At 36.4% G+C, this 19,670-nt stretch overlaps 1 protein-coding gene across 2 annotated transcripts in view; it reads left to right on the plus strand.

Annotated features, from left to right (window-relative positions):
* The window catches only part of ARFGEF1 (ADP ribosylation factor guanine nucleotide exchange factor 1), a 97,118-nt gene that overhangs the window by 49,691 nt on the left and 27,757 nt on the right, over window positions 1-19,670 (plus strand). For both annotated transcript variants that reach the window (XR_008575752.1, XM_054815650.1), the window contains exons 9-20: window positions 1,097-1,230; window positions 4,236-4,470; window positions 8,866-8,965; window positions 9,086-9,225; window positions 9,330-9,438; window positions 10,474-10,675; window positions 11,743-11,854; window positions 13,063-13,268; window positions 13,369-13,453; window positions 14,285-14,456; window positions 15,664-15,815; window positions 19,301-19,429. Coding sequence is in view for 1 of the 2 variants with exons in the window: in XM_054815650.1 (XP_054671625.1) it covers window positions 1,097-1,230; window positions 4,236-4,470; window positions 8,866-8,965; window positions 9,086-9,225; window positions 9,330-9,438; window positions 10,474-10,675; window positions 11,743-11,854; window positions 13,063-13,268; window positions 13,369-13,453; window positions 14,285-14,456; window positions 15,664-15,815; window positions 19,301-19,429 (1,776 nt within the window). In the remaining variant the exon portion in view is untranslated. The remainder of the gene's footprint in view (window positions 1-1,096; window positions 1,231-4,235; window positions 4,471-8,865; window positions 8,966-9,085; window positions 9,226-9,329; window positions 9,439-10,473; window positions 10,676-11,742; window positions 11,855-13,062; window positions 13,269-13,368; window positions 13,454-14,284; window positions 14,457-15,663; window positions 15,816-19,300; window positions 19,430-19,670) is intronic.

Raw genomic sequence — 19,670 nt, forward strand, 5'->3', positions numbered from 1 at the left:
GAAAAAAAAAGTAATATATTTTAAGTGTTGCCCAACACTTGTGCAAAGAGTGTTTAATATAATTCTGTAATATAAGTTATTCAGGTGTCTCTCAAGTATTAAGTCATGTTCTAAGCATTATTCTATTTTAATGTACTATTTAAATTAAATTTTTGTAAGTAAATTTTGCATGTGATGCCCTTTTTATCCTAGCATATTTTTAGCTGCTCCGTGGAGTACACTGTTCCAAAATTAGAGAACTCAATTCCCTGTTTTTGAAGTGCTCTTGAGAAGCTATAAAACTAGCATTCAATATATGTAGTGAAGAATATAGAAAGTATAGACATACTTGTAGAATTTCAGTGTGCTCTTTTCAAATGATAAGCAGAAATTTCAAGCCTATAGCATGACCTTACGGCAATGATTTCAGATAAATGTTTCATGTCTGAGAGGATTTGATTTTCATTAACAAAAAAGATGTGACAATATACTTCCTCTGTTGTATCAGATATCAGCATGTATACAGTATCAACTGACAGAGGGTATCTGCTGTCAAAGCATACTGAGTAATTAGGTTTGGGAATAATAGGTTTTAAGCTTAAAAAGCTACGGTCACATATGACATATAAGCAACGTTTAATGTTAATCTTCTATTGTATAAGGAACAACAATACACAATTGCAAGAACTTAGTAATAGGGGTGATTGTTGTACCATAGAAATTTTACCAAATGTGTCTTGCTACAGGTATGTAACTACTCACATTCTATTAAAATATCAAGGTGTTTGGGTTTTTTTTTTTAAACTAGTTACTTACTGAAAAAGTCTGAAGGCAATTCATGGCAAGTTACCTTATTTAAACTTGACCTACCTAATTTTTTGACAATCTTTAATTAATTCTGACTTTTTTACTGAGATGGAATTTATTAGTGAGTTTGTTCATTTTAACTGGACTGCAGAGTAATTTGGTTTGTTTTAGTTTAGTCTTGAGACCATAAAGCTATAGTGAACTGGTTATATTTGTATAATATGTTAACTTCTTGTTGCTAGGAGGTGGGGATTTCCCTACACACCCTGCTAATGCAAAATGGAATACTGAAATATGTTAACTTCTTTAGGAATCTGGAAATTCTTCAGGACCTACCCCTGGTGCTAAGTTTTCCCACATTTTACAAAAGGATGCCTTCCTTGTATTCAGGTCACTGTGTAAACTCTCCATGAAGCCCCTGTCAGATGGACCGCCAGATCCCAAGTAAGTAGAATTAAGAGTTCTCATAATATATCATCTTCTATTTGAAAATAAAGACAAATTATTTAAATATATTTGAGAGTCCTCAGTTATTGAGAAAATAATAGTATGGTAAAAAGAACTTAGAAACTTTGAAAGGGTACTTTTATGTTTTAATGCATCTTTTGTATGTTAAATGAAAGCAACTGCTGCTACTCATCTACCTGTTTAGAAGCTTCTTAACAACGCCTATGCTTCCTGTAAGTACAGCATGTTCTTCCTAGTTGCTCTTTATAACGCTTTTCAGAAGGGTTTGTAAAGGAAGTCTTCAGGTATTTTGGGTCTCAGCTAATGTTGCTCTGCTTTTAAGTAATACCTACGTTTGTAACCATTGCTGTTTATGCCCCACAATCTCTTGCATATTGGGTAGCCAGTACACATACCCAACTCTACTTCATGTTAATATAAACTCCTCACATTGAGCCAATACTGGTTATCATAAATTCATGATATAGTGTTTCATTCTTTTGCTCAGGTTGGACACTTTTGACAGTGTCCTTAATCAAAACACAAATGTTTTGAAAACAAAGTCTTCATTTGGCTGGTTTGGAAATCTTGTCCTCTGACTGAAGATACCATGTTTTCAATTTGACTTGGAGAATTGTTCATTATAAACCAAAAAACCAAAGTCTACAGATGGGGGCCAGTATTAGTTAGTTGTGAGTGTTGGCAAAGAAGTTTGCTTTTCTGATTTTGGATAGAATTTATATGCATCCTTTTTTGCACAATAGGAACAATTGGTTATAATTTTCAAGAGGAATGTTTTTTCATTCCCAAGATATTAAAACTGTAGTATGACTTCTGATGACAGTCAAAGGCCCAGTATTCTTCAAGATAAAATCAGCTTTACTGTTCCAAGGTCTAACTTTTAAAGCAGGTAACTTTAAGACAGTTTCATTTAAACACTGATATGTATCATGTGTTTAATAAGCTGAAAAAAAAAGATGCGGTAGAAAGGGTTTTGAAGGGTTAGTTTAGAACCATTTTCAAATTGTGATGCACTATGGAAAGTCAGGACATTCAAGAATGACAACTGAGACATGAAGTTTTTCCTCCTATTTTTGAGAATTTGTCTTCTAGGAAATACCATGTAAATCTTAGGATTTTAGTCAGTTCTCTGAAATTAAGACTGTCCATTTATTAAAGGCTTTAATGGATTAACTCCCTCGGGAAGAGCAGCAAGAGCTATTGAGGCACTTGGAGCATCTCATCTAAATCCATAGAGTCCTTGATGTTCATATTAGAACTGATTAAGCTCTTCATATAGAACAAATTGAAGGAAACGGCATTTAGGGCAACAAGAATTAGCTGCAAAGGCATTTGAAGACATCCTGTGTTTGGAGACATGCCTAGAATTTATCAGTGGTTCTGAGGCATTGATGGCTTTTTGAACTATTAGAAACATGCTGTAATTGGAAGAGGAGGCGTAGGATATCTACAACATTTTATCTACAGCATTTGCCTCTTTAAACATCATCTTTCCAGTAAAATTAGCTGTGAAGTCTTTAATGAAAATATCTCTAAATTTTAGGTAACTAGACAGGGCTGGGAGTTGAGATCAAGGTTATGCTTCCTGGGAACCTGCTTAATGTCTTTATCTCCTTTTTCCCTGGAATAAAACAAGATGGGGAGAAAGGTCTTGAAGGTTCACTTATTAGATTTCAGTCCTTAAACTTGTTTTAAATTAAGTGGGTTTTACACATCATATAGAATTGGTAAGGCCAGCAAGTTAGGACTTCAATTATGAGCTGACACTTGCTGGAAGTAGGCAATATTTAATATTTTATTTATGATTGAAATTCTCTTCATGTTTAAATTCTTATTTTTCATAGCAAAGTATGGTCTGGTCATGTGCTGTCTGCACTCTTCATACAGTGTGATGCAAAAATTAAGCCTTTTGCATCAAAGGAGATTGTTGTGTTAGGTTCCCATGCAGCTGTGTCGTGTCCAGAGCGAGGCATTTTCTTGAAGAACTACAGAGAGCTGTTTGGGAGCATTTACACTGACCTGCAGCTGATTAGGAGGAATGGGAGGAACAAGTACCTCACTCAGTTTGACTGGCTATGTTTTGCTTCTCAAAAGTGTCTTCAGACAAAAAGTCTAAGCTTGAGATTTTATTCTATGAGTTTGAAACGTTTGCAGATTGATTTCTCCCCCATCCCGCTCTGTTTGCCAGCATGCAGAAGTCATTGAGTTTATTTGCAACATACTTGTTATTAATTTGCATTTTTGTTTCCAGCTAGACTGGAATTACTTTTTTTTTTTTTCCCCTTCATTAAGCTCATATTTTTGCAGTATACAGCAAATATCCAGCTACTGTGTGTGTCACTTGTTGACCTGAAGCACTTCTTACCCTGTCCGGGTTGTACTGTATGAAAAATTTCCTGTCATTGTTCCTTGTATTTCATAACTGTCCTCTGTCAGTGTGTGGTTGCTCACTGAAAGCTGTTGACTGTCTTGTTGGGAAAGCCAGTTGTGTGTCTACCTGCTCTTCAGAAGAGTTAGAGTTTTCCGAGATGATCAGAAGTTGGAAGGAGCATCAGGAGTCTGAGGAGAGCATGCTTTCACCAGAATGCTATTTAAATTGCATTATATTTTCATAAATGCAGATACCCTTTACACTTTTTTGTGTGTGTGGTTTGGGTTGGGGGTTTTTTTTGTTGGGTTTTTTTGTGTGGTTTGGGGTGGGGGTTTTTTGTGTTTTTTTAAAAGCATAGTAGTTTTTAAAAACATAGTAGCACTGTTCTGACATGAATTCTAGCTTACTTCAGTCTGCAAGAAGCGTGATGTTACTGTGGAGAACTTGACAACACTGCAGTTGCCCGACTTTGCTATTGCCATGTCAATTGAGTTTATTTCATGAACATTCCACATACAAAATCATTGTGGTGTGTATTGACTTTTCAAGAGAATATGTTAATGTGCTTATGACTTACAATGAGCTGATATGCTGCATTTTTTTATTCTAGATCTCATGAACTGCGATCAAAGATTCTTTCATTGCAGTTGCTTCTGTCCATTCTGCAAAATGCAGGACCTGTCTTCAGGACAAATGAGATGTTTATTAATGCTATTAAGCAATACCTTTGTGTTGCACTGTCAAAAAATGGAGTCTCATCAGTTCCAGAAGTTTTTGAACTTTCACTTTCCATATTTCTTACCCTCCTCTCAAACTTTAAGACACATCTAAAGATGCAGATTGAGGTATGAGGATTTCTAATTTGGGGGCAGGGAGGGGGGGAGTTGTTAAGTGAACTTTTTTTTTATATTTGTGCGTAGCTTGGTCTTGCTTAGATAAACTTGTTTTCCTTGCTGAATCTCAGCTTTTGCATAAGACTTGCCAGATCTTCCCATGCACAGAAGCTCTTTTTCACCCAGTGGCAATGGATTTGCTTACAACAACGCCCTTGAAACCCCCTTCAAATAAAATAGCAGCATTTCCTTTGTAATACTTACAGATTAAGTAAGATTTGCTCTGTAACATCAGAAGTAATGTGACACTTGTAGTGTTGTTTGATGAAGTGGAAAGTAATAGGAAAACTTTTGTAGTGCTGTTTAAAAAAATTTCCATCATACTTTAACTAGAACATGAAATAGAGTACCTAATAAAGAAGTAGGCCATTGCATCACTTGATAATAGACATTAACGTAAACTAAGAAATTTTGCAGTGCATAATGTGCTTTGATTTACTCTGTGATTAAGGTGAATTTTTATAGTCATAATTTATTATGCCCATACTCACTACTATTACTATATGAACTAGTTTATTTAAAAGCAGAGTTCTCTGTTGACGGTGGCATGGTATTATTGCAGAATGATGCTGAAACTCAGAAATAAGTAGGTTTGTGGATAAGCTCAGTTGACCAATGCTCAGTAATGCGATTAGGAAGTTTTAGCTCTGCATTACATAGTACAAATTAAGAAAATGAGAACACTTACGAAAAGACTATGTAATATATGGTTTTGCAAAGGAATTTTAGAATAGAAGTTAATGACTTGAAATGCATTGTGGATTCTCATTGAGGTCACTTGGAGAGATTGCCTTCTCTAGGGAAATCCCAGCTATTTGATTATTGTAGCCACTTCTCTTTGTGTATCAGGGCCTACATCAATGTATGTCCTGAATACGGTAATATCATTTCCTCAAATCTCAAAAGGTGTACACACGATTTAACTCTTTGGCCCATAAGTAGAGATAAGTTCATATTCTTAGCAATAAGAATTATCCGAGTCCTGACAAACATTGTGAATTTTCTCACTGAACGCATATATTCTAAGTCATAGGGGAAAGCAGGACGTACGTAGAGGCTTTGTTCTTGACTTCTAATCCTTGTTTCATAGGGTATGAGCAGCTTCTTGGAATGACTCTGTACATTTGAACCACATGGATACCCTCTTGTGTGTCCCATGTGTTAAAGATCTTAATTCTATGGTGAATAAAGTAGTAGCGTGCGCATTGTGTTCCTACTGTTCGTTTTGGTAATTTTATTTTTGGGAGTCAATGTGAATATTGAAGCCTACAAATTGCCCTGTAAGTGTGGAGGTTCAGTGCGTGAAAAGATGTTGAGAAATGTTGATAATGTTGCTGTTATGAGGACCTTGAATACAGGGATTTCTTCATCTATGGATGTCACTGTATAAGTTGATATGTTGTGGCAGCTTTGGAGGAAGAACCTCATTTTGCCAGTACCATGTCAGAAGGGTATTATGTTCTGATTGCTTACCAGGTTATTTTGATGCCTTTTTGGGGAAGAAACAATAGCATTTCCAGTATTTCCTTGAGTACAGCTTGGATAAAAATGCAGGTTTGGTGATTGATTGGATGTGCCTTGAAAATATGGTGCATTTTGAAGACTTTCAAGACAAACTGTGTGTGCTCAACAAGGCTGTAGTGCATGTGCAGTGTTCAGCACATCAGACAGACTGGGCCGAGCTGCTCTTCAGTCACACAGCCTGCTTCCCAGAAAGTGTTGGACTCACTATGTGTTCACAGAGCTTAGAAGTCAGCGTGTAGGTGGTAAATGCATTGCAATCCAGCTTCTCTGACAGAAATTTGATAAGCTTCCGTTGCTGCCATCCTTTCCCCTAATTCCAAACAGAAAATGAAGACATATCTGAGGAAAATTGGATATAGGATACCCTACACATTGTAGCAGCTTCTAGAATATGCTAAATTAGGACCATCCTCACAAGTATGAAAGCTAAAAGCTTGATGCTGCAAAAGTATCCATCTATTACAAAGCACGAGGGACAGCAGTTTCTAGAAACTTACTCTTTTTCCTGGTTGTAAGCTAAGAATTCCTCTTCTTTCAGCTACTGATCCTAAAGGTTATTCAGAAGATGTGGGTAGACAAGTAGATAACTTCACATTCAGTTTGTGTCTTGGAGCTGTAAGGAGAGCCATATGCTCTGATTTATGATATGCAAAATCTATATATTTTGGGATTGAGGCTGCATTCTTCATCTGTGTAAGAAATTTTTGGCGTATTTTAAAATAATAGTTTCAAATTCTGTTGAAAGTGACCCTCCCTTGGTCCTCTGACTTAAATATTCAGCTAATACTGCCCTCTGACAGTGAAAACAGTTTGAGTCATCCCTTAGTTGTATTGAAACTGTATTTCTAAATGGGTCAATGAATATATTTGCAGCAAATCTAGCCCTAAATATCAGGGGGTTTGGGGTGTCATGTAGCTATACTTACCATTAGTACCCTTTCATAACTGCAGATAAGCTATCTTAAACTTCTTATTTTCTGTTGACCAAACTAAATACTTAGCTCTCTTCTGGTTTACTTTTCTGATATCCTAGGAGTAAAGTGTCAACTCTGTGACATGAGCTGCAATAAGTAACATAGTGATAGATGGCATTGTAAAATACCTAAATGTAGATAATCAGTACAGTTTTGAGAAGCTGTTCATGTCCAAAGTTGACACCAGAAGTAGTAAGTCAGCTCTGTCTCAGAAGCATAGAGATGTAAAGTGTCTTGATAGTATACAGACCTTCCAGCTAATTTCTCTTCTAGCTTAGATTTGGGTTTAATTTTTATACTTGAAACTTTTTTCTCTGCTCCATCAGTGACTTTTTTTTTTTTTTTTCTGGTAGAGAACTTAAAAAAATATTTCCTGATTCCAGAGGGTATATAATGTTACTGTCTTTCAATAAAAAATCAGAAAACAGCAAATATGTAACTAAGGATTGCTCATAGTGTGACCTTTATTAAAATTTTATGTCTTCCTCTGTTTGGATTACATAAAGTTGGGGCTAAAATCAGTCTAGTACTCTTGAGTATATTTAAGCACTTGAAAGTCTTTGATCTGTTTGAACTCCTTAGGTTTCATAGTGATGCTTTCCTTATTAGGACTAGTAACTGGGATTGTGCTGTGTGCCTCTGTCTCTAAAGAGGCCAGTAAAATGGAAATACTGTTAGCACATTTTGCTTGAGGAAATAGCTTACCATCAAAGTTGCTTAAAAATCAATGTTGCTGTTTTTTTCCCAAACATGTGACTTAAAGCTAATTTTGCCTTATGCTTATCTCTGCCTGGCTAATAGCATAAAATCTGTGTAAAAATTCTGTGGTAAAAGCGAATATCTAATATTAAAAACAAGAGTAGCTATATATTTGGATATTTGTGTGCTGTTAATGGAGAGGAGAAGCTTGATGGCTTGACACTGTCAGCAGCGTTCTAGAAGAAACATATGTTGGTGGATTTGGTAGCCACAGCTGGCTCCATGAAGAGGTGAGCTCTCAGAATTGCAGAATGGTGATGTAATGTTGTGTAGGATGGTGATGTAATGCCATGTAGCAGTTCACATTTTGAGTTCATATGCTGTTACAGCAGTTGCTACTGCTTAGAGAAGTGAGAAAAAGCCTGCCCTAGCTGCTAAGCCTGCTCAGCTAAAATAGTCAGCCTATAATACTAATGGATCTGGTGAGGAACTAATTGAGAGAGGATAAAAGTCTGTTCCAAACAAAAGCATCTGTACTAAAGTGATTTCAGGGAAAACTAATCTCTCTTTTAGGAAAGAGTAACTTTCTGATTAATGGATCTGCTGCATTTTTTTTATGCTGTGCCTGACGAGTACCCTTCTTCGACAATCTAATACTGTAGAGTGATTCTTTTGTGTCAAGATGTTTCCCTTCTAATGAAGTTCTGATACTTTAGATTGGCATAAGTGGCTGTTATGTTTGTGCTGTAATATCATCATATCATAGAGAATATCTTTTGTGGTGAGGTAATACCTCTCCTTTCAAAATGCCAAATGAACTCTACAGCAGCTTAGACTTCTTCTTAGGCCAAATTGTCCTTCAGGACTTCACATCATTCCCGGCTTTTCTGTTTTTGAGTGATCAGAATACAAACCAAATTTTTCAGCTGGACAAAACTCCAAAAGTCCATAAGTAATAATTCAAATTCCTAATTTGAATATATCAAGCATAAGTTGTATTTCCTCCTTTCCTCCCTTTTTTTTTCCTTGTTTCTTGTATCTCTGAAGTGCTGTTTTCAGAATTATGTCAGAATATTGGCCATCAAAGTTAGTGACTATGTTCGTAATAGATTTTAATTTTTTTTTCCCCTCTTCCTGGAATATTTGTTAGGTTTTCTTCAAAGAAATTTTCCTGTATATCTTGGAAACTTCTACTAGCTCATTTGATCATAAATGGATGGTTATACAAACACTGACAAGGATATGCGCAGGTATTAAGCACCATTTGGTTCTAATTTTTACATTTTTATGTCAAAGAACAAAACCGTACTTGTCTTTCATTGAATGATCTAGGTTTTGTTCCAAATTTGACAATGTCACTCTGTTTATAGATGCCCAGAGCGTAGTGGACATCTACGTGAACTATGATTGTGATTTAAATGCAGCAAATATATTTGAAAGGCTGGTTAATGACCTATCAAAGATTGCTCAAGGAAGGGGTAGCCAAGAACTTGGCATGTCCAATGTTCAGGTAAAAATTCCACCAAACTTCATGAAGCTTCATGTTTCTTGGCATGATAGGTTAAGACTAAACTCTCCATTCCACTAATGTCTTGCTTTTGAAATCTTTTCTAGGAATTAAGTTTGAGAAAAAAAGGATTGGAATGCTTAGTATCAATCTTGAAGTGCATGGTGGAGTGGAGTAAGGATCAATATGTAAATCCCAATTCTCAGACAACACTTGGTAAGACATGAGATGTGTTTCTTCTGGCTTCAGTAAAGAGGTGCTGCAGGAGTTTAGTGCAGTTTTCCAGTATCTTGATACTACTGCAGGAGTTTAGTGCAGTTTTCCAGTATTTGGTACTGTTAGCGTCCAGATTGGTAAAACCTCTTGCATTAAAAAAAGAGAGAGAATAAACTTTTTTTTCATTGGTAGAAATATTGGTAAATTTGCATTGGTGTCATTTGAACAAGTTGTCCAAGTTGTCTTTTTATAATTGTATGAATTCCTAGAAAGCTACTACACTGAAAATGACTAAATCCTGTAATTTTCTGTATTTCTAATTTTAAAAGGATCGCGAAATTTACTTTGAAGCCCCTCTAATTTCATCTAACTTCATATTGATTAAATTACTACTGAAGCAAGCTGGATGGAGAGCATTTTTATTTATTTATTAACATATAGCTATAGAACTTTCAATGGCGTAAGCACTGAAGTAACAAAATCATTACTTGTTTTAATTTTGTTTCCATCTGACCTGAGATAAAAAGTACTAAGGTTATGCCAGAATTTTCAGATTAAATGCTTAAAGTTGGTAAGTGAAGTAAGAACCTTTTTAGAGGTCATTAGCACAGCTGTCTGTGAACTGAGAGCACCAGCTCCTTGGCATGTCTGATCATAAACACTTTTAGACACTCTGTTTCAAAAACTTAAAATAGTGTGATTCGCTTCAGGTCAAAAGTAACATCGGACTTGAAAACAAAAGGGAAGATCTGTATTTAGGTTTCTAAGGTGTCATGTATTTTTTTCCAAGTGCTTACAAATTATAGTTGTAATTTAAGCCTTAAATTTCAGGTATGCAATGGACTGAAAGAATCCTCCTTGGTATGTTGTAGTAATTTTTTTGAGGGTTTTTTCCCAACCAAAACAAAAGCAGAATATTTCTATAAAAGCAAATAGATCATTTTTTATAACCTTAGGATTTGAAGAATAACCTGTGACTTTAATTTCTTTTCACTGTATGTATTTTGTGCGTATGTAACCCTTTCCAATTTATAGGCCAAGAAAAACCCACAGAACAGGACAGTAATGAAACCAAACACCCTGAGACAATTAACAGATATGGAAGCTTAAATTCCTTGGATTCTACTGCTTCATCAGGAATTGGCAGTTACAGCACACAGATGTCTGGCACTGACAACCCAGAGCAGTTTGAGGTCCTAAAGCAACAAAAGGAAATAATAGAACAAGGAATTGACTTGTGAGTGCCCTTTTATCACCCATGGGAGGGTGGATTCTTTTGGAGCTATGAAGATTCCTGGGTTTTTCTTCCTTCTCCTCATAGATACTCATCTTGTGTTAGGAAAAAAACTCTGGATGTAACAGCACTTCCTCTGGTGAAAAAGTGCTGAATGGTGTCCCCTTTGGAGCCTGTCAACAGTGTTTTGTGTTAACCTAATTCCTCACAGCTAGAAGATGAGTACTCTGAATGTTTGTTCTTTTTTCTCCAGACCTGCTTGTCTAAAAATAAGATTTTTATATTTGGATAAAAAGAACATTGAACTCGTGATCAGTTGAATACAACTCATTTTAGTGTACACATTATTGATGAAAGTGTCTATATGCTTAAGCTGATGCTTCCTTCTGATCAACTTGTCATAATTAGAACTGAAGGATAGTATAGTTTCTCAGTGCAGTCTGACATGAATCTTCTGTGTGATTTCAGCCTTGTTACCTTACCTTCTCAGTGAGGTCACTTTACGCAAAAATAAAAGTTTTCTGTAGTATAGTTCTCAGACCCTGAACAAACATGCCTTAGTTCTTTAGGGTTTCAGTTTCTTGCAGTTACCTACTTCCTTGTCTTGTACATTTCCATTCTTACAGGCAACTCATGGATTTCTTGATTGTTTCATACAGATTAAAACAAAAAGCAACAGAGCATAATTGTTCCTTTCTAAGCCAAGACTTTGCTGTTTTCTGTGGAATATTTTTTCTTCGTGAATGCCGGAGTAAATGATAGTGTTTAGCGCTCTAAAACACTCTGGGAGATACTCAGACGGCATACTGGCAGTTATGTAGCAAAGAGGAAGAGGAGGCTGTTTACAGGGGAAAAATACCAACCATAAAATCGTCCAGTGATGAAGGGAATAATCATAGGAGGGAATAGCTCATTCCTATCTAATGCACAGCTTGACAGAGGAAAAATATTTAATACAGATTTTTTCAATACCTCATCCAAAATTATTGAATCTTTTTACTTAGGGTGGTAAGGCTTTGTGCATGGTTAAAAGGGTTAACTCTCATTCCATCCTGATCTTGATTGTACAGATTCAATAAGAAACCAAAGAGGGGCATTCAGTACCTACAAGAACAAGGAATGCTTGGCACTACCCCTGAAGATATTGCTCAGTTCTTGCATCAAGAGGAAAGATTAGATTCAGTAAGAAAACTTTTTTCCTGATGGTTGTTTTTGCTTGTGCTCATGTTTTTATACTAATTGGAAATCATATGATAGTGTTTTAAATTGTTTAACATTATTGTACAATGAAGAAAAGGAAGCTTCTCTCTCTCCTAAAATTTGTAAGGTCGAGGAATTTGAATTAGAATATGCATTAGAGCTATACCCTGTACTATATGTATCCTGCAGTTCAGCAAAGTGTAAAGGAAAGACTGGCCTACTTGAGCTGACTCAAAACTTGTACTTAGTTGCTAGTATAGCTAGAAGCAACTTACTCAACTTCAGTCCAATAAGGGACTGCCATAAGTAACTGTCCTTCAGAGACAGCTAAAAAATAACATGGTGCAACAACATGAAAAGCACTTTTTTCTGCCTCCCAGAGGAAAGTTATTTAATGTAGATTAGTACTTTGGTTTTATTTACAGCTGGCAGCTGTTGCTGGACTTGCAAGGGTCCTGCAATAACTGGCTGAGGAGGATAGGAGTATCTCATGTTGGTATTGTCATGATGAACTTAGCTTTCTGATAAGACAGTCTGCACCATTGTGCTTAATAGCCACCCCTGTTTCCTGAGGAAAGGCTTGCATATGCCCATGCTTGCAGCTGTGACTGAAGTCACAAATTTCAGTATTAGAACTTAGAATCAGTCACCAAAACAAATTTTTAACCTTGGTTTACATATGCAGGCATCTTTATCTGAACACACAGTATTTTTCACTGTACTGTGTTGCATTGACAGTGATCAGCTTGGATGTATTTGAGTACCAGCTATTTATATTTGAGCATCGCTTGCATATATTTGACATCTGTACTTTAATGGGAATAAAGTTGAGTGTAGTAAGCTTTTCATTCCTGCAGTAAGTTTCCTAACTACAAAAATCATTACAGCAGAGAACAAACAATCATTCGTAATATTAACTTTGTCTTGTGCACATGTGGAATTCATCTAATAGAAAAGAATGGTACATGAGTAAAACCAGAGAAGGAGGAAAATAGGCAGATATGAGCATCTAAGAGCATTATGATGGAATATGTGACCAAAATACTTTGATTTAGAGAGTAGAGGAGAAGCAGGAATACGTCTTAAGCGTACAGGCTTTTTGTGAGACACATGGGCAGTATGACTCTGTTGTTCTTATTTGCTAATTTTTTTCCAGTGTAAATGCACTAGTTTGTCTTTTCTTATTTTAGACTCAGGTTGGGGAGTTCCTGGGAGACAATGATAAATTTAACAAAGAAGTCATGTATGCATATGTAGACCAGCACGACTTTTCAGGAAAGGATTTTGTTTCGGCTCTGCGCATGTTTCTAGAGGGCTTTCGTCTTCCAGGAGAGGCTCAAAAAATTGATCGCCTAATGGAGAAATTTGCTGCTAGATATTTAGAATGTAACCAAGGGTAAGCCATGCTTTGTCTTCAGAACATTGGAAAGCTGAATTATAAGTAAAAAATCCTAATATGTTAAATTTGCTGTTCTTTTTCTACTTTTCCCCTTCAGGCAAACACTTTTTGCTAGTGCAGATACTGCATATGTTTTAGCTTACTCAATTATCATGTTGACGACAGATCTTCACAGCCCACAGGTATGTTGCTAGAAAAATATTTGTGTAATCCATAGACATCTAACTTCCAGGCTTTGTGACAGTGTAGTTGTAAAAGCCTGATGTTCAATTTAATGCCAATATGTGCACAAGAAATATGGTAGCTTAAACTTGTGCATCTTTTAAGTAACAGTGCTGTGCTTCATGAACATTGAGATTTTTAGGTTGTTTTGGTTAGACCTTTCTGTAAGCTGCCATTTCCCTACTCTGTCTTGAACAGGAGTTGTGCAAATCTGCTTTCATATTACGGCACTCACCGTAGTGATCTAACCTACAGTCAAAGTCAGAACTTGTATATTTGCTTACCCATTGATTTTAACACAAATCTGCTCCTGATTTCAGTCTGTTTGAAACAATGATGCAGTTTTATTTTGATAAATACAACTCACTTCTGCAGTGCATAGTATTCAAAGTTGCAGTGATTAGCCATCATTTATTTAAGCAAAATCACGAAAGAGTATTGAACTCGTATGAGATTATGGGATTATGTTTAAAACAGACAGGTTGGTTTGTATGACAAGATAAACCACTTCCTTTTTTTTGTAATGTATGTATAATTGATCTACAGATCCTATTGAATGTTTTTGAGTGTTATAATATCCACATGGCCTTGCATTATTTTGTAGATTTGACAGCGTAGTCTTGCATATGTTGCATACTTTAAAATGTCTTCTGAATTGGCGGGTTTATCCTTGATGGTCTTGACAAACCTTTGATGTCCATTTCATCTGTTTGGCTGCTTTATAGGCACCATTGTAACTGCTATGAACTTGCCTCATTTGTTGATATTAATAGCTTCTTTCTGCGTTTCAGGTTAAGAATAAAATGACAAAAGAACAGTATATTAAAATGAATAGAGGTATCAATGATAGTAAAGATCTCCCTGAAGAATATTTGTCTGCTATCTATAACGAAATAGCTGGAAAGAAGATTTCAATGAAAGAAACAAAAGAATTAACAATACCCACAAAATCCAGTAAACAAAGTAAGTAGTTGCAATGTTAGCTTTCTTCAAAGTGTTGGCTCTTCAGTTTCATGAAGCTATCTCCTTTTTAAAATGAGACATGAATGAAGCAAGTACCACTTACTTAACTCAAAATGAGTCCTAACTTCTAATTTCATATCCTTTTCCTTTTAACATAAAAGCCTGATGCTACCTTCAAATCTGTGTTAAATGCAACTGCTTATTTTCACTTCCCTTTGCATCTGAATTCCTGGTAGTCAGTGCATTGACCATGGGGAAGGCAAGTTTTGCTGTTGAACAGCAAACAGGGAAATGCGTTTGAGGGCTTTATGAAGGAACAGTGTTGCTGATAAGCATAGTGTGGAACAAACACAGTAATTGTGCCTTCTATTTCTAAGGTAGCTGTTGTGTTTTTCTGCAATAACCAGCCTCTCATCTTCAAAAATTTTGTGTTACTTGGTTTGTAGGGCCCTAATTTATGCCCTTTTAAAATTAATTATCTTTTCCTCTCTCAAATACCAGAAAAACTTTTTTTGTGTTTTGCACAGTGTGAAGATTCAGATGTTATTCATTCTAGCTTTTCTACAGAGAGCATTGAGAAACTTTTTTCCAACGTAGTCAAATTTGTATAATTTTAAGTCCTAGATTAGCCTTTCGAACAGATTGCTTACAGGAAACTTGCATCTGGAAAAAAGAATTCCTCTTACTTTCAGTATTCATTCAATTAACATAATGTTTTTATTGTAATTTTAAAGAAGCTGATTCTTACACTCTACCTGGGTTTCACTTTCTTGATGAGATGGAGGTTCTGTTACTGAAATGAAAAGGTGATTAAGGTAGTTCTCCCTCAGAAAAAGGGTGTCCACTTATTTTTATTGTTATTTTTCTATGCTGATGGATTGATATGAAACTTCTGTTCACTTTGAATTTAGCTTAGTGGATGTGATATTTATGCTGTCAGTTGAGGTGATGGAGAAGAAATGTCTGTTGTGCAAATCTTAAAATTCTGTAAAGGTTTAATATTAGGTTATATTTTATACATAAGTTTGCCTTAAGTTAAATTTTATATTGTAAAAGAAATATCTTGCTGGTCTGGTAATTTCAGAAAGTAAACAATAGAAAAAAAAGGCATCTTAGTATGGCACGTAATGAAAACTTTTAAATTATTATATTCCTGAAGACACCACTGATAAAGATGCACAAATGAGAGGAAAAAATGTGTTTACAGGTGTTGCTAGTGAAAAGCAGAGAAGACTCCTATATAATTTGGAGATGGAACAAATGGCTAAAACAGCTAAAGCACTTATGGAGGCAGTGAGCCACGTTCAGGCACCTTTTACTAGTGCAACACACCTGGAGCATGTAAGACCCATGTTTAAGGTGAGATACATGTTTAGATATTTACCTAGAATATCATATAGTTTCTTAATACAAAATACTGACAGACAGGATTTGTTGAAAATAGTGAAGATTTGTCTGCTATGTTTTGATCATTTCGTAAGTTATTTAACTTGCTACAGGAAAGAAGGGATTTTGAACCTTCTGCACCAGTTTGTTTTGCCCTGGGATTTAAGAAGTTTCTATGCTGATAGAAACAGCATCTTGATATAATGGAGGAGTTATGAGGAGAATGTTGAAGGGACAACAGTATGAAGAGTATTTAAAAACTTGAAATTATAGGGTTTTTATTTCAGGTATAGAGGTGTAGTCACAACAACAGATTTATAAAAGTGAGAAATTACTAATCCCAGTTCATTGTTTGAGTCCCTCCTGCTGTTTCTAAGGGAAATTATTTCATTGCATTTTGGTGGAGCAATTATCAGAACGACCTTCTGTCTAATGTTGTCTGTTGCAAGTTAATATTTCAGAAAGACTAGGGCTGTCATCTAGTTTGGGGGGAGGTAGCTGGACCTGTATTAAACCATTATTCTAAACACCTGTATTTGCTACTGTGTAGGTGCAAAGCTTTCTGCATCCCAAATGCCTTTTCCATACCACTGATTCAGATTTGCAGATCTAGAGTATGCATCAGTATGCTATTGGATATGCTCTTTGGCATAACTAACTCATTACAGTTAACTGCCGCTGAAATAAATTGTTGTGTCCTTAACATGTGCTCTCATTTGCTGCCCTTGTGCAAGCAGTGGTCCTCATATGACCCCTTTGTGAACTGCTCCAGGGAGTAAAGTCTCAGACCACTACCATTACAATAAACAAATGGTTCCCTGGAGTGACACACTGGGAAGTCAGGTTGAGCTCCAGGCCCAGACTCAGGAATCATAGAACCATTTAGGTTAGAAAAGCACTCCCTAAACCATGTCCCTAAGCACCACATCTACATGTCTTTTAAAATACCTCCAGGGATGGTGACTCAACCACTTCCCTGGGCAGCCTGTTCCAATGCTTGATAACCCTTCTGGTGAAGAAATTTTTCCTAATATCCAGTCGAAACCTCCTCTGGTGCAACTTAAGGCTGTTTCCTTTTGTCCTATCGCTTGTTACTTGGGAGAAGAGACCGACCCCCACCTGGCTACAACCCCCTTTCAGGGACTTGCAGAGAGTGAGGAGGTCTCCCCTCAGCCTCCTTTGCTCCAGGCTAAACAACCTCAGTTCCCTCAGCTGCTCCTCATAGGACACGTTCTCTAGATCTTTCACCAGCTTCGTTGCCCTTCTTTGGACACGCTCCAGCACCTCAATGTCTGTCTTGTAGTGAGGGGCCCAAAACTGAACACAGCACTCGAAGTGCGGCCTCACCAGTGCCGAGTACAAGAACATGTTCACTTCCTACTAGTCCTGCTGGCCACACTATTTTTGATACAAGCCAGGATGCTGTTGGCCACCTGGGCACACTGAGGATCTAGCTGTAAGATTGCTGTCCATGAGGCAAACTTCTGAGGTCTTTATTGCCATATTAATGAAAGTAGGACAGTGCTTGTGTTTATACAGAATAACACAAAAGAAGCCCTTGTTTAAGATCTACTTTCAGGTAATCAGGATGTCCCTTAACAGAGGTGTACTGTACGTATTTCTCTCTGACTTTAGGGCTGAAATGAAATAATTTGCATGCAGGCATCTGTAAAATTCATAGACTATTTTTCCTTAAAATGCTAGCCCTATTACTTTATAACATTCCTAGCCTGTAGTGTCTGAAAAGTACATTTGCAAAATCCATTTTCAAAGGAGTAAAATATGAAACATCAGGGTAAATTAACACCCTCAATGTCTTTTGCGAAGGTGCTAAGAATTAGAAGCCTTCCTACTTGAGGATGTTCATAAACTAATTAAAGTACTGAGGGCAATGTAATATGTTGAACAGAGAGCTGTCTTCTCAAAAAAGTGAGAACTGTGGAAGTTAAATATTTAATTTCACATTTTTTATTTAGACTTTTTAATTTTTATTTCAGCAAAACTTTATAAATTTTTTGGTATCTCTTTCACCCATTGATGCCAGCATAAAATTTATCATTATATTTACAGATAGATTTGTTAAATGATTAAACCAGAACAAAAATTCACTTTATGGCCCACCAGAGCAGCTGAAAATTGTCTGTTTTAGAGGCTTAATTTTCACCTTTAATGACAAAACAATCTATTATAAATAACATCGTAAATCTAGTTAGAAAGCATACCATACAGATCTCTAGATAGTTCTTAAGAAAGTATTTCAGTTTTGCGATTTTGAAGATTAGTTTTGGTTTCAGTAGGAATGAAAAATTAGAAAAGGGGAGGGAGAAACATACACTTCTGGAGCATAGAATCATAGAATAGTTTGGTTTGGAAGGGACCTTTAAAGGTCATGCAATAGGGAATTAAGTCCTAGATGTAGGAATTCATCTGATGCCTTTAATACTGTCTCAGAGTTATGGTTTGGTGTGTGCAAGTGTTAAATGCTTTTCTGAGCTAGTGCTTTTGGAATTGCTGACTTCAGTGAAACCAAAGCTCTGTGGTGCATCATTTTATTATTAAATTAAGTGTGAAATCTGTTGCTCCCTGCTGTGCCTGTTGATTCTGTATTTCATCTTGGGTGACTTCAGGTAAAATTATTTCTAAAATCATTCTGGGTACCCTGGGGTTTCCTCTCCATAACCACGTGTAGTTATGGCAGGATCCCCTGCATCTTCTGATGAGTTTTTCTGCCTGTGGAGAGGGAGCCTTGACCACAAGGGCAGGACCGTGTGGACTCTCCTGCAATAATTTGTGGTTGAGTGTATTACACTCTCGGTCCCACCTAAGGCAAGAGGAATGGAAAACATCAACAGTGGCGTAGATAAAAAAAGGTGGAGTGCTGAGGGCAACAAAATTAAGAGCAGAGAGATCAAGGAAAGAGTCATGTCCTGTCTCTTGTTGTTGTTATCTTACCATAATTTTAGTGGAATTAATAACATTTGCTACCCTATTTTACCCTACTTGTGGTTGTTTTTTTTTTTCCTTCTGGTGTTTTCAGGAGAAACTTATCTTATTTAAGTACATTCTTTTCATCATAAAGGAATCTGTTATACACTATGTTGGTTCTTGCAATAACTATAGACTCTATCTTTATTTCTCACTGTGCAAAGATAAAGGTTATCCCAGGAGTGCCAAAACTCCAACAGACATCTAACTGACGTAGCTTTGGGGTTTGTTTTTTCCAGCTGTCTGAAGATGGCTGTGCGCGTGTGTGTATGGAAGCGTCAATCTGCATTACTTCTGTCCTATTCTATGTCTCATGTCTATTCTATTCCATTTCCTTTTTGGCAAAAAGCAACTTCAAGGTTAATGATGTGAGTTAGGGATGGAATGTACACTTTAGCACCATGCTGAAACTATAATATTCCCTTCAAGTACTAACAGTTGCTAATGTAACTTTTATTTTGAATATGTTCCAGTTGGCATGGACGCCTTTTCTAGCTGCATTCAGTGTGGGTCTACAGGACTGTGATGACACAGAAGTTGCCTCTCTTTGTTTGGAGGGTATACGATGTGCAATCAGGATTGCTTGCATTTTCAACATTCAGGTAAAAAATTTAAGATTGCGATAATGCTCTGATTTATGTATGAGCAAAATGTTAGTGTGGTTCTGAGAGTCCTTGTTGCTGAAGCTATGCACTGTAATACCTAGAGACTGCCTGCTTCTGTAATTACTACTTCATCTGATATTTGACTGGAAGTGTTCTAAATAGTGACCTTTATTTTTCTTGATGTTTTGTGGTAAGTGCTGCCATGCCAACGTACTGAATTTTTGTTTCCCCACAAGTT

Source organism: Grus americana, chromosome 2 (genome assembly GCF_028858705.1).
Source record: "Grus americana isolate bGruAme1 chromosome 2, bGruAme1.mat, whole genome shotgun sequence".
In the NCBI taxonomy this organism is placed as follows: domain Eukaryota; kingdom Metazoa; phylum Chordata; class Aves; order Gruiformes; family Gruidae; genus Grus; species Grus americana.